Genomic DNA, 17,566 nt, shown 5'->3' on the forward strand with positions numbered 1-17,566 from the left:
TCCCCCGGTAGCTGGGACACGTGTTTGGGGCGGAGGACAATCCCGGGCTGGCTGATAGCATCGGGCTCTGAGCGCTGTTTACACTCACTCAAGGACTTTGCAGCGAGGAGCGTGCACGGGGCCACCACCCCAGCCTGCAGCACTAAATTCTGTGTATTCTAATCCTTTTACCATTAGTATTACTATTCCCCCTTCTTTTCAGTCCTGTCTTTAACTCAGCCTGTGGATTTCACTTCTTTCTCAGCTCTCTCCCCCATCACACTGGGAACGGATGGATAATGTAATGCTGCCTGCTGGGGTAACCACACAGGGACCCCTGGGACCCCTGCCCAGCAGCATCACGGCTCCATGTGCCCCCAGGTGCATGGGAGAGACGGGGAGCAGTGGAACAGCTTCCCCCAGAGCACTCAAACCGGGCACAGGGGATCCTGGGGGGTCTCCAGTTCCTCCTTGCAAACTCTCAGGTGTTTTACCGCAGCCAAGGACAGCCCAGCCGCCAGCACATGACTGTCCTGGAGCACATTGTTCCCCTGCTCGAGGTGTTTTCAGCTCATTTGCAGCTCCACCCGCAATATCTGGGGCAGGAAGCCTCCAGCCGAGGCTGGGATCCTGCTCAGGAGTGGCTCTTTCTGCTGCTTTAGGTTTGCAGGCAAGAAAAGCGCAGCAGGTACGAGATCCGGGAATTAGAGCCCCTGAATCACAGCAAATCCCTGGAAACCACAGCAAATCCCATGGCCTCTGCTGGAAATTCTCCCACGGACAGCTGCCCCCAGGTGCTGAGAGGAAGCCCACAAAGACATGCGGGACGCTAAAAGGTTCTTAAATATTTAGTTCAGATTTATTTAAAGTCAAGTCAGTTTGTGGACACTATTTATATTATTAAAAACACTTGGAAGTTTGTACTTCTAGCAAAAATATACATTTCAGTTTGAGGGTTGTTATACTGTCGAGGAAGGAAGAGCAAAAAGTTTCCCAGGTGATGGGCACGAGTCCTGCATTGCCACCGAGGTGGGGACACCACCGGGATTTTGGGAAGGACAAATCCCCGGGCTCCGACCAGCACATGCACGTCTCCAGTGCCTTCCCCCAGAGGGCTTCAAAGTGCTTCAGGAACGGTAATTCCCAACACCCCTGCGAGGTAGGGAGGGGAGGGCTGGGCAGGGAAACTGAGGCACGGCGAACTGAGGAGTGTGGCAGAAGGGGGAGGTTTGGGACCGGCCAGCCCTGTGATGGGGAGGGAAAGCCCAGTGCTCTTCCCCTTTGGGTTTTAAAGGAATTATTGCACCAGGGAAATCTGCTACCCTGAAGAGGAAGAAAGTAAAATAAAACCGAATAATTTGCTCCCACAACCCCTCCTAGGGAATATCAGTATTTTAATAAGGCTGCTCAGGACACAGGGGACTGCAGACAGGGAAGTGTCACTTTTTAGGTGAGACACCATTATCCTGAAAGGGAAACTGAGCCCTTCCCAGGTGCATCCTCCCCCTGCCCAAAGCCCAAGGGACACAGCCCCCACACCAGGGGCCTGGCCTGGCCCAGGCAGCACCGTGGTGTTTCACTACAGCTGTGAGAAACTGTGAGGTAAAGTCCCAGAATGGTGCTGGGATCAGGCAGACCTCCAAGCCTGGAGCTGCTCCCACTCTTGGGAGCCGTGGCAGAGGGGGACTGGCAGCTTCCCTGACACAGCCACGCTCACTGGGAGGCTCCTGCTCATTGTGAGCATCCCCACCACCCCCCTCCCTGTTTATAAATCCTTGGCATTTACAGCTGCAAAGCTCTCTGCAACCAATGCACTGACAGATCCTCGTGCTCCTGCTCTGAGCAGGCAGCATGTGACAATCCAGGTCCCTTTCACAGAGGGGACACCAAACTGAGGCAGGACACCAAACCCTAACCAGCTCAAGGCCTCTGATGCTCCACACACCTTTTTTGTAACTCAGAGCTGTGCAGAGCAGCCTGTGGAAGCCATGGATTCTGTGCCTCTGCTCTGAAGGTGAATTTTAAGGAGTCAAATCCTTTCTCTCCTACTTTCCCATCCCAGCCTCTCTCCTACTGAGGTGCCAAGGGACACATTCCCTATGGAATGAGGGTGCCAGGAGCAAAGGCTCCCACCCAGCACCCAGGAAGGCAGAGTTCACACATGCAGAGCATGGGGGGGCTGCAGCTGAGGGTCTCCCCTGGGACAGCCCTACCCATGTTCAAATACTCCAGAGCTTTTCTTTGGGAAAGAGAGAAACGTCCTTTCATCACACTGTCCCAGACTTCATGGCTCAGGACCACATCCTTGGAGTGCAAACAAACAAGAGAATACAGACACTCTGTGAGTGCTGCTGTCAGCCCTGCTGGCCCTGCACCCCCTTGGCCCTCCTAAGGACCAGGGCTCCCCACCCTGGGGACCTGAGGTGTCACAGTGACCTCGCTGCCTGAGCCATGTAAACTGGGCAGCCAGAGCTGGGCCACAGGAAGGGGAACAGCAGCTTTGCAGATTTGTTAGTGTGTGTTAATGGAAGCCCTGGCCAAGCAGGAGGCACCTGCAAATCCTGATGGCATCCTGCCCTATGTACCGTACATCAGGGTCACACAGAAAAGAGTTTCCAGTAGGAGAAATGGAAGACACTGGGAAGGGTTTTCTTTGTTTCTGTACAAAGAGTCTTGGTGGGAATCCATGGCTTCATTCTCATAAATAACAGGTCCTTAGTACATGTCCTTGTAGATCTCCTGCAGAAGTGGGTGCAGAGATGTCTCTGTCTCTGTCTTCTTGATCTTCTGCACCAGCTGGGCGTGCTCTGTCACCAGCTGTCGCAGGTCAGCCATCTTCTGCAGCAGCTTGGGGAAGAGGTACTGGGCATCCGGGTGGTTGGACTGCAGGTGGAACTCCAGCGCTCGCAGGATGTTGTCTTGGATCTCCTCCACCTGCTTCACGTTCATCAGGCCAGGGCGGTCTGTGGAGAGGAAGCACGGGAGCTGCAGGGTCATGGTGCAGCCCTCCAAAGTACACACTGCTCCTGGGGAAAGGGAGCCAGGGACTGTAACCCACCCACCATCACTTCAACCTCATCAGCTAGAAAGGGGAGAAGTGTGCCCTTGGACAACGTATCCCACAGCAGCACAAGAGAAGGAGATGCCACTTCTACATTCCTTGCTGTTGGTCCACGCTTGCCAGGCATCACCTCCACAGCAAAGCTTTGGTTTTAGAAGTGTTCAGTTCTTCTCTCATGCCCCTGAGACATCCCTGGCTGACCTCAAGCCCAGCTGCAGCTCAGCTCCCCTAGCCCCCTCTGAACCACCTCTTCCTGACCCTGGCACGGCCGAGGGCACCCACTCACCTCCACACAGGATGATGGCAGCCACAAACAGGGACAGGTCACTGTCATCCAGCTCCAGCGCGTTGAACTTCACAGCAAACTCAAATTTGGGCTCCATGATCTCATTGAAGGGCTTGCGCAGGCTGCGCAGGAACTCGCGGGTCACAAAGCCGTTCCCGTTGGCCACCAGCAGCCCGTCCTTGTTCATGATGGAGGCCAGCATGGCAAAGATGGCCTCGTGCACCCCGTACTTGAGCAGAGTCACTTGGTCGTTCAGGTAGAGGCCGATGAAGCTGGGGATGCTCTTGGCGAACTCGGTGAGCTCCCGCACGGTCTCCACCGTGGTGCACTGGCAGCGGTAGAAGACGTGCACCCCGATCTCCTTGTAGGGGGGGATGCCATTCACCAGCTGCTTCCACACCAGCCCCTTCTCTGCCTGCCACAAGGTGTCCATGTCATGGATCACAAAAGGCTGCTTGAACAAGAAGCAAGTTAGGAGTGTGCTGCGGGGACTCGAGGTGCCAGCTCTGCTCAGGACAGTCGTGCTTGTCTGCGTGTCCCTCTCCTGTGCCCTGCCTCTGGGGCTGACAGTGCCCAGCTAATCTGCACCCACCCACCACAGCACAAGTGTGCAGAGCAATGGGATTTTTCCCAGCAAGGGGCAGGACATGCAAAGCCCACCTGGCTGCAGGTGAGAATGGTGCATGTGGAACAGTTACAGCAGCATCTCCCAGAGAACAGTCCCCCTGTGCTGGCCACAGCCAACCCCACCTGCCCTGGGAGGGAACTTACTGGGGTGCTGCTGGCCTTGCCGGTCAGGATACCTCTTGCCTTCTTTTTGGTCATGTTGAAATTCTTCAGGTAGGCGTTGTAGATGTGCTTGGAGAAAGCTTTCAGGTCAGCCACCTGTGGGTTCTGGCAGCCGATCTCGCTCGCTGTCAGCCCTGCCACCAGCTTCCTCTTCTCTGCCTCTGGCATGCGCCCAAAGCGGATGGCTGGGGGGCAAAACTGGGGGTCAGGACAGCAGGGGGACCCCAGGAGATGCATCCAGAGAGGCAGCAGTTTGTTCTGCCACTGCAGACAGACAGGTCTGCTGGAGAACACCTGCAGCTGCACAACACAATGCTTCTCCAGGCTGCAGTTCCTCCAGCACCAGACTCCCATCCCATTCCTCTGGCTCTTGCTCAAACCCTGCTTCCCACACAAACACATTTGCTTGTCTGGGTCTGAGATTCTTACACCTGAAGTGTAAAAGGCCCAGCACAGAAGAACAATTTGTGTGTCCAGTTCCCTCAGGGCCAGTCCATAAGGGACAGCCATGTGCCAGCAGCTGCACTGCATCGTGGGAATGAACAGCCCCTTCTCATACAGAAAAAGGGGAAGAGGAGTGAAATGCTTGAAGCACTGGATTTGAGTGATCCCCGAGCAAGCAGAGCCATGGGCTAAAGCACAGCAGGCCATGGGCACCCTTCACAGGAGGGCAGCTGGCCCTGTGTCACCAGGTGGCCAGGCCCTGTGGGCAGCAGTGACACTCACCATTGTGTGACATGCCCAGCGAGAGGCATTTCTGGAAGCGGCAGTACTGGCACTTGTTTCTGTTCTTCTTCTGAATCTTGCAGCTCCTCTCACACTTCTCGTACTCCAGCTTCATGCGGATCGTCCGGCGGAAGAAACCCTGCAGGCAGGGAGCAGGGGGACATGGAGCTTGGGACCAGGCTGGTTTGTATCCCCAGGAGCTGCAGGGAGGTTCAGGAGGGGGAGCCCTGGGTCTCTCTGATGCAAGCAGAGTGTCTATCCCAAGGAAAGGTTATGTGGTAGCAGAAAGGAGCTGCAGAGGAAGAGGTGTGAGAGCACCTCATGGTTGGTGCTGTGACTGTGCCAGCAGCCCATAGAGAGGGATGGAGGAACCAGCCATGGGCCAACCCCAGCCTGCAGGAATGTCTGGCAGGACCTGGGCTGCTAATGCAACCCTGCTGGATCTGCTGCAGGGGAAAGAATTCCAGAGGAACATCCAAGCTGCAGACAGTGATCCCAGGAAGCTAAATGCACAGCTCACTGCTGATCTGCAGCACAAAAACTATTTTTCAAAGCAAACTCAGGGTCCCTATGGGGACAGATGGATTTGCCTTACACAACAAAGGCAAGGTTTGGGCCACACAGGTCTCAGCCCTCTTCTCAGGACAGCATTTGCTGCCTGCCTATACTTGCCCCATTCTAGACAGGTTGTGGTTTTTACAATCCATCTCAAATCCCTGTTTTGCTGCAAATCTTGTGTGAGGAGGCAGCCCAGATGCAGGAATCTAAGCCCTGCCTGGTGCTGCTGGACCCAGCTGTCCCTGGGACTCACCTTGCAGCCCTCGCAGGCGTGCACGCCGTAGTGGAAGCCCGAGGCTTTGTCTCCACAGACCCTGCACTCCACGTTCAGCGCTCCCAGCGCCGCCTCCTCGCAGCCCATCTGCAGCTGGTCCGACAGCGAGGGAGAGGAGCTCTGTGACAGGTCTGCAAACACACACAGGGACATATCCTTCCATGTCACAGCCACAGGCCCAGCTCCATTCAGGGACAGATCCTTTGCCCTTGCAGCTGAGCATGCTGCCTGGGGGCTGTGGGCACCTGGATGAGCTCCTGTGGCTCCACTCACCTGTGTAGCTGCTTGAAGGCAGCGAGCTGTCTGGTCCTCCAGTTGGGTCTGAGGCTCCACTTGCCACCATCACTGCCTCTTCCTCTTCCTCTTCCTTGACCTCAGGTACTTCCTCCTGTAGTTGTTCCATAATTGATCACCCCTCAGTGCCAAGACTGCAATCCCTGTCATAGCTCTGGCATCATCCGCGTCTATCCAAGATGGACCCCACCAGGCTGTTCCTGCTAGCCTGCAGGACATGGAGAGAGGCCACTGAGTGCCTGCACAGAGCAGCTCAGCAGCAGGGCAGTGTCACCAACCACACCAGTCCTGCTCTGTGCTTGCTCCTCAGCCAGTGAGACATGCAGAGCAGGGCCCGTTTAAAGATCCCTTTGCACTGTGGAATAAACATTCTGTAGGACTCAAGGAAGCAAAAGCTCACAGAATTGTTTTTAAAGCCCAGGAGACCACAAACCAGCCCAGATGCCACCCAGGGATCTCGGGTTCCCAGCTTACAAGTCCCATAGCAGAAATGCTGCCCCAGGCAATGTCCCCCAGAGCCGCCAGTGACCTGGGATGTGAAGGCAGCAGCCAGGGCCAGGGTCTGATAGAGCCAACACCTCCAGAAGGATCAAAGTAGGGCTGGCTTCACCCTCTGTCCCTGCCCAGCCATGGCAGAGCCTGGACTGGGAGCATCAGCTGATCAGGGCACACTATGCCTGTGGGTGGAAGATACTGGGGGAGCAGGGCTCAGTGCAGCAGCAGGCAGTGGCTGAAAGTCCCTGGCCCATGCAAGCCATCTGCAAGACTGATGGCTTCCTGTCAGCCCTGCACTCACACTCCTTCCCGTCAGAGTGCTGCCAGTGGCAGCCTTTGTGTTTGTTTTCACTTGGCTCCTCTGCCAAGAGCAGGGCTGAACGTGTTGCTGTTGCTCTGCGCAGCTGCCGGGCCGTGCTCAGCCACGGGGTCCAGCAGTGCAATCCCAACAGCCACACAATCCAACCAGTGTCTTAATCCCGGGTTTCCTGTGGGAGGAACGGCCCCATCCTCCCCCACACACTTCCTCTCGTTTGCCTTCCTCCATCCCAAAGAGCCCACAAAAAGCTCCAGCCATCCAAACGATGCAGCATCGGTACCGTGGCTATGGCAGAGCAATTCCCACCTCCCTCCCAACCATGCTGGATCTTGATTCCTAAACCGACTCTTCCTTGAATAATTAATACCTCAAGCCCATCTTATGTAAAGTTCCATCCACTTCCCTAAGAGAGTTATTTTTAAGTGGAGAAATACCCATCAGGAAAGACACTGAAATCCAGGTTCAACCAAGAGAGCCTCAATTTGCAGACCCAAATTAAACTAATGCAGGATACTGCAGGGGCCTTGTTTAAGGGCAACCCCAAGCTCTGGGATGGGGTTGCTGGGCAAGGGCAGCAGTGACCCAGGACTCCCTGCATTTGTTTGCCCTCCCACAGCAGACCCTCACACCTGGCACTTTGAACTTGAGCTGCAGCCAGCTCCTTGGATTGCTGGAAAGACATCAAGGTCAGAGCTCCCTGAAAGAGCAAGGAAACAGCTCAGGGAGAGAACAAAACCTGCAGGTGGGAGGGTGAACACAAACATATCACAAAGGACACAAGTCAACCCTGGAGCTGGTTCTGTACCAGAGCCTGGGTCTCCTGTGGCTGAGGGGGTTTTATTTTTTCCCTCCACACTGGGAATTCAGACTGCAGCACAGGTGGCTTTGTTTCCAGGTGAGGTACATTAGTGACAGCACACTGCCCTGTGCTCCTTGGCAGCAGGAGCAGGCAGGGGCTGCTCCCTTCCCGTGCCTCCACACGAGCACTGAGGGACCATTGAAGGGATGTGTTATCCTTGGCCTCTGCTCACACATCCCACGCAGTGGGACATGGCAGACAGGCAGGAAAACTTATTCATTGGAGATGGAGGGTAATGAACTTCACTGTTTTCAGGGTTATATATAAATGATCACACAAACATCAGGGAAACACTTTTGCCTGGAAGAGCAGTTAGTAGGGGAAGCTTGTGGCAGGAGAAGCTTGTCTACAGTGGAAAATCCATCCTGCAGCAGCTTAATGAGCAGCTCATTAGATTCCCCTTGTCCCTGGCATCCAGCACAAGCCCCTTGCTTTAAACCCACTGCAGACAGAGCTCTCTGCTTTGCCCCACGTCTCATGGGACACAATGGAATAATGTGGGCACATCCCTGACGTGCTGTCCTCCATGTTCTGGCCCTACTCACGGCCATGTGCTCCCAGGGTGGCAGTGAGTTTTTGGCACGCAGTTTGCTCCCCAAAACCCAAAAAAGCAACTCCAAAACTGGGCTTGGAGTCAGTCTTGGATGGGTGCGAGGAGGGGGAAAGCAGAGGATGAGACATAGACAGATAGTTCCACAGGCCTCGTGCACACAGGAGTTAAGAAAGAAAAGAAAAGGATATGGATATGAATCCCACCCTTTGAGAGTGGCTGGAGAGCCAGAGAGAGAAAAGCTTTTACCAGAAGTCTGTGAATGTATTGTTTGTACATCTCCTTGCAGGCCAAGAGTTCAGGGGCCTGGGCAGAGGGGAGCAGTGGGAGCTCTTTGCACACCTGCCTCTCCCTTAGCCCTTCCCATTTTCTAAACAACTGGGATAGAGGGAGAGGACTGGAAAAAAGGATTGATCTCACACAGGAGGCTGCAGCCCCTTCTGCTCTCCAGAAGTTTGTCCAAACTCTCTCTGTCTGAGCACAAGGAGGGACCTGCCCTGCCAGCACCGCAGCCCAGAATCCTTGTGGGACAGCACTGGGATGACAAAGGACAGCCAAAGGGTCCATCTCCACCCCAGGACCTCTCCAGCCATTTGGTGCCTCCACATCCAGTGGCCAAGTTACCAGAGCAGGAGAAGGGATAACTTGGTCTCCTCCTCTTGGCTGAGTCCCGTGCCAGAGCACAGCACACAAGCTTCCAGCTGCAGGAAGATGGGTAGGGATTCCTGCCTGCCATAGACACCCAACCCCTTTTTCCATTTGCCAGCTGTCACAGGACACTGATGGAAACGAGGATGGAGACTTTCCAGCTGCAGGAAGATGGGTAGAGATTCCTGCCTGCCATAGACACCCACCCCTTTTTCCATTTGCCAGTTGTCACAGGACACTGATGGAAACGAGGATGGAGACTGTGAATTTCTTCCTAAGCATATCCAGAGAACCTAGCAAAGCTGTGTCCTTTCCTCTTCCCACAGGATGGGAATGAGCAAGAGCACAAGCATCTCATGACTTGCTGTGCCCTCGCCTCAATGCCTGTTCCAAGGAGCTTTGGTAACTCTGGCTGAGCCAGCAGTTCCTCTGCAGCTGGTGCAGGGAGGGTTTGTTTGCTGGCTCTGGGCTTGGGCTGATGCCTGCTAGCTGCAAACAGCTTGGGCAACAGGTTTGTCTTTCCTAGAAGCTGGCATCTATGCCAAGCTAAACCCATCAGTGGGAGCAGGGAGAGAGACGTGGCACAACCAGGAGAGGGAAAAAAACAGGAATAAAAGTTAAAAGGAGATAAATGTTCAGTGTGGATTCCCTGCAAGAAGGTAGTTCTTCTCCAGAGCTGACCAAGATCCAAGCCTCCAGATCATCAACCAACAGCTTGTGCCCCTGTGGCCTGGCAGTTCCCCTGGCAGCCAATCCTGGTGATTAGCACATAGACCCTGGAGCCAAGCTCAGAGTTTCCAGACAAAGCAAAGCACCAAAGAAAGGTCCAAACCTCCCACGAGTCAATCACAGAGTTGATCTGCTCAAAGCAGTTGTTCAATACAACTGTACTATAAAAGAGGTCATAAAGAATGGCAAAAGGAAACCAATATATCATGGGAGTGCTCCTCGCTTGTGTTTATTCCTCTGGGCAAGAAAGTTCACCAAATTCACAGCCAAAAGAAACAGAAGGGGTGAGATGAGAACTCAGCACTGTGATGTGCAGCACATTTTGAATCCACAGTCAAAAACTGACCTGAATCCATAAAGGAGATGTGATTGCTGCTGGTTAACCACCTTTTGCAGACTTCCTCAGGTTGTGTCACTGCTTCCAAGATCTGCTGATCAAGTACCAGTTTCTGTTCCTCCTCCTACACGTCAGCTACTACTAATAAAGCCAAATAAGAGCTAAGCAGATGCTGCAATACAGGAAAGGTAACTGAGAGTACAAAACAGGCAAGACAAACACTGAAAACATGTTTATGTTTGCTCCTGGAAGATCAGCATACCCTCATATTAGCCAATGAGATCTCAGCAGCACTTAGTAGCTGAGTGTTTCCTTCCTTACTCAAAGTCTTGGCCTCAAGGCAGGCTACACACAAAAATAAACTACTACAGCTAGCAAGGAAGAGCCCTCCCACACAGCAGTGACCAGCACAGACATTCTGGGACAGATTCTTCCCCTTGAAGCATCTGCTTAGATGCTGTACCATGCCCCAGAGCCCAGTCCTGTGATTCTCTCTCCAAGGCTGCTCAGTGTGGACCCCCTGTGCTTCCCCAGGAGTGAGCTGGGCTCATTAAGCAGAGGGGTGCTGCCAGAACTGCCATGACCATTAGCTGCTGCTAATTACTCCAGGACTTGTGACACAGGGTGCAGGAGATTCCCTCAGCTGCCTTGCCAAAATGAATCACACATCTATTGCATGTTTTAACTCACCCAGTTCCTGGGCACTGAGGGGGGGAAAGAACCCCAGCTCATTAAAAAGGTTACGAAACTTGCTGGATTCTTCTCTTTTTGTACCATGATTGATGCTGTCCCCAAAACCAGGTCATGACATTTTGCTCCAAAAGGAACTTGCTGCTGGCTTTGTTCAGACTGTAAGAGGTATTGCAGACACAGAAAAACAGCAATCTTTGGGCACTGAACTCTCAGCCATGCACAAAGCAGGGTCTGCCAGGCTGCTCTTCTTCAGGAGTTGCAGCCATCCCTGGTTCCAGCAGCAAGCATGCATGAGATGTGCTCCAAAATCTTCAGATGGCAGATATGGGAAGACAGACAAATCATCCCTCAACAGTTTCCCAGCAGAGGGACTCCCTGCCCTCATCAGGCTCCATGGCTGACAGGCAGGGAAGAGCTGTGCAGTTCTTAGCTCTTAACTGAAGTGCTGCTCCATGACTTTCAGCAAATCTGGTCAGGTCCCCTACCTCCATTTCCTTGATCATAAAAAAAACCCCACCCAACCACAACCAAAACCCACCACAAAGAAACAAACCCAGGATTTTTACAGTGCTTCCTTCCTGATCATTCCCTGGCTGCATTAGCTCATGGAGACGGCATGTTTTGGAAGTGCAGAGCAATAGATCAGTGCCAAGTGTCATTGTTTATTCCTGCATTACAGATTTTGACACCTGTTTGCAGTCACACTCGCAGGTCTGGCCTGCCCAGCCCCAGGTCAGCTCCCTGCACTGCTTGTGACCATCTTCTCCTGTTGTACATTCCTGTACAAGGCATTTCCAGGACGACTTTCAGGAAGTAAACTGGCACATCTCATTCTGCCAACTGCTGACTGGTATTTCTGTTTAGTGGTCAACTCAGGACAGCCCAAAGTATCTATGGCCAGGAGGGGCACGTGGGTCTGACCCATAGGAACAAGGACAGCAGCCAGGAAACAAGCAGGTACTGGAAAGGTGACACCACTGGGGCTTCTCAGTACTTGAAATGGCACAGAGGTGCTGCTATTTGAGAAGATCATTAAGTCTGGCAAGGAGAGAGGATCATCCCCCCACAGCCCAGGGCACAGCAGAGGTGGCTGTGAAACTGTGGCAATGCTTTGGGATCACGCTGCAAACCTGGCACTCACACACCAGAGAAGCTGTCTGGGATGTATTCCCCTTTCTTTTAGCATCCCAAAGGTGAGGAGGTTGGAGGCTCAGAATTCAATGAACCACTGTAAGATGACACGTTCTCAAACTGCTGAAGTCCTCTTGGCTGTACCCCAAGGCAGTCAGTTTGCTCAGGGACCCCTTGTCCTCCTGAACCTGAGCAGGACACGTGGAAGGATCTGGTTTCAGGAACATCAGTAATTATAGAACAGGGCTGCTGAGGGAGGAGCTCACAGAAACAGCAACATCACTTCCCAAGGCAAACAGTGGGCACAGGATGCTGCAGACTCAGAGCAGCACTGAAATGGAACTCCAGGAAGGTGGCGAGTGGAACAAGCTGTGGCTGTGAACGGGAGCAGTGGGGCCAAGTTTGGCAGTGCTGTGCACACCAGCACCCAGCTTAGATTTTCCCAAAGTCTCAGGGTCACTGGGACACCAGCAAGTGCCACCCATGCTTTGGAAGGGGCAATCAGCTCCCCAGAAAAGCAACTGGGGCAGAAAAGCAGCAGTGGGCTGATGAGTCACTCAGGGTCACACACATGCATGCAGCCTTCTGTCTGGAGCCAAACATCCAGCAGGCCCCTAGGTTTTAGTGCTACATTGCCAGTGCTCCCAGATGCAGAAAAATGCCCACAAAACCAACAGCAAGCCTCCTCCTCTTTGCAGCAACAGATTTTAGATCCCATGGACTAACCATGAAAAAAAATAAATCCATCAGCCTTTAAGTTTTGTTATGTTTACACTTGGACTCCCAGAAAAGTGCTACTTGGTTTTGTAAACTTTAGCAAAATATCCTGGGCACCAGCCACGCCGCTCTGATCCCAGGGTGCAGCTGACAGAGAGCAATTGTGCCCAGGCACAAGTTCTGATGATTCAGCAGGGCCAGGAACATGCGCAGCGAGACGGATGGAGCAGATTGCTGTGTCTGCTGCAGCTCCCCTTCAGCACCTTCAGGAGCAGGAAAACAGGGATCCCAGTCTGACTGCACACATCCCCGGAAGAAAAGCTCCTGAGAACACCAGAATCATTTTTCTACACAAACTAGTACAACACCCTCTCAGGGAACTAGATGGGAATGCTGTTTCCTTGCTATTTTTGGCCACATTCACATAGCAATAGCTGCCTGGACAACAGAGATTCCCCTGCCTTTTCAGCAGGGAAAGGAGCAGCCACCGTGTCAGTGTGATCCTGCCAAGACTCACAGTGTGCTCTGACCATTTGGATTTCTGCCTCAGCCCCCAGAAAACAAAACGCTCAAGCAAAGCATTCGCACCTTTCATAACATCCTCATGCCTTTGGCACCGTCTTGGGGTACGGGGTGAGCCACAGAGCTCACAGCCAGCCAACAGCTACTGCCTCCTGACACAGCCAGCTGCTGGCAGCTCAGCAGGCTCCTCAAGTTCATGCTCACCAACAACCCTTCTCCAGAGATCCCCATGTCCCTAACAACACAAGTTCTACCCCGTGGACATGAGAACCCACGGATATTTTCAGAGATGTGGGTCTCTGACCATCAGCCCTCGTGGGGTAAACAGCTTTCAAGAGTCAACATCTCTAGCAGAACCCATATAAACAACTTGAAGGTGAAAAGCTGATTTGGACATTTTCAGAAATATCCCAGATTGCATTATGATGAAATCAAGAGTTCCACTGAAAAACACTTGTAACAAGTCAGGAAGGACAGGGATTTGAGCTTGGGTTCCCATCAACAAGATGACTGCACAAAGCATTGCTTATTTTGAAGCCATCTCACACAACCCCTGCCAGGAAAGGCCTGACAAAGCCTGTCCTAATGAGATAGGCATGTGTTTCGCAGTAAAGTCTGTCTTAACAGCCCATCAAAGAAATGCTTCCCTATCAGCTCATCTGCCCTTTCAAATCACCAAAACCATTCCCTCTCTCCAACCCACATATCTGTTAAGGGTTGAACATGCATGTTCTGGTTTTTGCTGTTTCAAGTTCCAGTTCCCACACCAGGGCAAATCAGGAAATGCAGCCTGATGGCAACAGCTTTGGATAACATGGGGGTCACCAGGCTGTGGCTATGGCCCAGCCCCAGAGGTGGGTTCTGGCTCAACCCAGCACCAGAATGAACACTTGTGTTTCTGGCTTGTGCTTTCATCCTGCCACTTCCTCCTCCATGGTCAGGATTCCCCTGCAAACCACAGACTCCCCAGAACTCAAAACTTCGAGCAGAGCCTGTCTGTGAGGTCCCCAGGAAAGCACCCCAACATACACATGCATTTCAGAGCCCTTTGCAAAGCCAAATAGACCTGACCAAAACGATCCCAGATGTTCACAAGCTCTTGGCTAAGCCTTGGAGAACACAGACATTTTCCAGACACTATGACTGAAACAGTGAATATTAAAAGCATTTCAAGAAGTCATAATGAAACTAAGACACATCTTGAGTCAGTTCTGCTCTGAACCCTTCCTGTAGTCAAGCAAGGCTCCAGTGAACATCATCCCAAAACATGCATTTTGGGGAAGATGCACTTCACAATCTCCTTGACCAAAAGGATTCATACTGGCATCAATCGTTCCACTCCAAACCCTGCTTTGGGAAAGCAATTTCCCAGGCATTCTGCCAAGGCAAGCACATTTCAGAGTAATTAACAAAAAAATAAAACTAGTTCTACAGAAAAATCTTACTTGTCCTCACTATGGAAATCACTTCTGCTTATCCAGACTTTCCCAGAGTCTCCAAAATTACTGCAGCAGTGCATCCCTGAACAGAGAGACTTCTGGAAAAAGCAGAGATTACTCGGCAGCACCTGATGAGAAGCAGCAATGCAGCCCGATGAATCTGTGGTTATCAGATTGTTCCTGCTCTAAGCAAAAGAGTCAGTACAAACCACAAAACCCCTGACATGTAAAATGTCATTGTCAGGGCAAGCCAGGCTGGGCTCTGACAGCAAATAACCTTTCAGGCATAAGCACTGTAACATCATCTCACCCAATTAAAACATCATTTGTACGTCAGGTTCTGTTGTTCAGAGGAGCCCAAGAGTCTCTTGTTGTGCCAGTCTTTCAGTCTCCAAGAACATTTGCAGATTTCCAGTCCATAATTCAATAGCCACAGACGAAATACTCCCCAAAGGGCAACAAGATGTACTGTACAAAAATACATATTTTTCAACAGGCTTCACGCAAGAAAGACTGAGCCCATCAACACCAGAAAGCAATTCTGTACAACAATGCTCTTCTGATCAGCAAAGCCTCGTGGGGCTCATTATAAAATCCTCTCCACATGCTGTGAAGATCCTTGGAAGTCTGTGTCTTGAATACCAGAACAGAGATGGCGTAACCATTGCACCAATCTGACACAGAACCCACAACAGCTCAACACCTCAGCACTGTGTTGAGGCAAACACACACCCACAGCCACATGCAGACAGCCACAGCACCGCTGATTCCAGGAATCACTTCAGTGGTCTGCGGGCAGGACAGTGCCCACCCGTGACCCTGCTGACCACCTCCTCTAAACCCCTGTCCTGCCTCTGCCATGACCTGCTCAGCTTTGTCCGACACCACTGCTGGGTTGTGTGTGGGACTGTTGGGTGATTGGTGACCCACGTGCAGCCCCGGATCTCATGTGCCCTCCCTCATCTACAAGAGCCAATTTCAGTCCTAAACATCAGTGAAATAATGAAATGTTATGTCACTAGCTTTGACAGCAAGAGCCAGCATCTGAGAACAGGATTAGACCATGGTCCTCACAGTGTATTCCTGAAGTAATCCATAAGATCATATTCAGAAACCGAACAAAAATAAGGCACCGATTTTAAATTTAAAATTAAATTTAAGCAAGTTTAAGCACATGGACCAAGGCAAACTTGCTGGAAGCAAGCTGCTCTTCCCTACCCCAAGTTTTTAGAAGCACTGCTAAGTGCCTGGGTCGGTGGCCCAGGGGAAGGGGAAGGGTTACCTCTGCGGAGCAGCTGTCCCTGTCCGCCTGCCGCCGAAAGCCACCGCTCGGTCACCATGTCAGCACCGACAGCCAAGAGCTGGAGCAATCTGCAGGAGGACACACAGCGAGTTTCCACGGCTGTGCTGAAGGCCAGATATTTATGCTGCTGGGAGCACTGGGCTGGGTCCAGCAGCAGCTCTGAAATTTAAACACACACTCCCTCTTTTGCGCGCTGAAACCCTGGGCCAGGGTGACTCCACAGCATCTGTCCCAAGATCAGGGGGCAGAGCAAACCCTGGGGTGTCCCAGCAGTGACAGCCCCATCCCCTCACCATGGATGTCACCTTTGCCTCAAGTCACCTGCAGCCAGAGGCTGATGACTCTGAGCTCTTATGACAATGCACAGAGTTGATGCTAGGAAAAGGTCTATGGTGGCCACAAGGCTGCTTGTTTACCCAGCTTGCTTAATCCACCTTTAAGAGGCTGCCAGAAAGTTCCTGCAACTTTAATGAACTTCCTCTTGGGTGGCTGAAACTTAAGGATTCAACAGAGTTCATTCACTCTTCTTGGTTTTCCTGATAACTTTGCCTTGTATGAATTTCAGACTCAAAAGAGAAGGAAGAGACTTATGCTGGGAAAAAAAATGGCTTATGAGGCTTTGAACTAGAGGACTTAGAGGAAATATGTCCTATTTTTAGACAGTTATGCAGACTAACTGGACTAAAACATTAAACAAAGATGCTGTGAACATGATGCTATTTGCACCCACATACCCTCCTTGACATTAGCCAGGCTTAGCTGCTCCTCCCACTCCCATGAAAAGCCCGGTTTGTATTGCTGCCCTTGACATGGGACAACTTGTGAGGCAGCTGAGGACCAGAAACAGACCAGAAACAGACCAGAAACAAACCAGCATCACCAGCCCCTTCCAGGCCAGGCAGCAACCTGCGAGTGCTGTGCTGAGAGTGAGCCCCCGGTGCAGCACATCCTTCCAGGTCTGACATGGCAGTGGCAGCTGCAGCTGCCCAGGGGACATGAACATTAACATGAACCCCCTACCTCAAAAGCTGAGTGTGGAGGGTGTTCCCTACAGGATCAAGACACTCCCAGAGGAGGGTAGAAGTGTGAGATCCGAAAATATAACCCGAGTCCCTTGCACTGGAGCACCAATCACATCAGGATTTCCCAATCAGTGATGTCAAAGCCACATCCTCTTGAAGGCAGTGATTGCCCTTGTTTCGAGGTGGGGGCTGAGGACAGCCCAGAGCTCTGACAAGTGTGGATCCAGCACCAGCCTCTGCCTCAGTGGGGCCACAGAATTGCCCTCAGGAGCTTCACTTTCACAGCACAGTGGGTTTCTCATCCCTTCTCCCACAATATGGAAGACAGTTTTTCTGAACAGTCCTGACAAAGTTTCTCTTTAATCTCTTGGACAAAGAACAACACTAAAGTCATTCCAGCCCCACTGGCACATCAGGAGGTGGCTTTCTCCACCTCCACCAGCAATAAAGCTCATCCCGATTCAGTAACACAGCATTAGCCTTGACACTGTCAACGAGGGCTGAATCACATGCAGGGAGTGCACAAATCACACCCTCAGCTCTCTCTCATTGCAGACCAGAGTGCTCTGCTGCTGCTGCTGCTGCCAGAGATCTGAGAATTAAAACTAAATGCCTGGCTCACCTTGTCCCACTCACAGCTAAATGCCAGGACATGCCCATCACACCACACACAAGGCAACACTTGCACCAGCTCAGCAGGGCATGGAGGGAACCTGCCAGCACATCCCACCTGGATGCTTCCTCTGCTGTCCCTGGCTGACACACGGCAAGTCATCAGGAAAACTCCCACCTCACCCAGGAGCGTGTTTGTACAGAAGAGGATACTCTGCTGGAG

The 17,566-nt window shown here is 52.2% G+C and overlaps 1 protein-coding gene across 4 annotated transcripts; it reads right to left on the minus strand.

The window, feature by feature from the left end:
- Positions 1 to 816: 816 nt before the first annotated feature.
- On the minus strand, positions 817 to 17,566 carry PPARD (peroxisome proliferator activated receptor delta). Of its 4 annotated transcripts, none has more exons than XM_041466702.1 (8): positions 17,462 to 17,566; positions 15,689 to 15,777; positions 5,947 to 6,175; positions 5,653 to 5,804; positions 4,842 to 4,980; positions 4,098 to 4,300; positions 3,327 to 3,780; positions 817 to 2,942 (listed from the first exon to the last, which is right to left on the minus strand). In XM_041466702.1, exons 3-8 carry the CDS (start codon positions 6,074 to 6,076, stop codon positions 2,695 to 2,697), a joined length of 1,326 nt encoding a protein of 441 aa, XP_041322636.1. In that variant the 5' UTR covers positions 6,077 to 6,175; positions 15,689 to 15,777; positions 17,462 to 17,566; the 3' UTR covers positions 817 to 2,694. The 4 variants fall into 4 exon arrangements, with proteins under 4 accessions (XP_041322636.1, XP_041322663.1, XP_041322655.1 ...); XM_041466729.1 differs by having other exon boundaries at positions 3,327 to 3,777; positions 17,462 to 17,564; XM_041466721.1 differs by lacking the exons at positions 15,689 to 15,777; positions 17,462 to 17,566 and adding an exon at positions 14,717 to 14,851.

Source organism: Pyrgilauda ruficollis, unplaced genomic scaffold, assembly GCF_017590135.1.
Source record: "Pyrgilauda ruficollis isolate IOZ18807 unplaced genomic scaffold, ASM1759013v1 scaffold100, whole genome shotgun sequence".
NCBI lineage: Eukaryota > Metazoa > Chordata > Aves > Passeriformes > Passeridae > Pyrgilauda > Pyrgilauda ruficollis.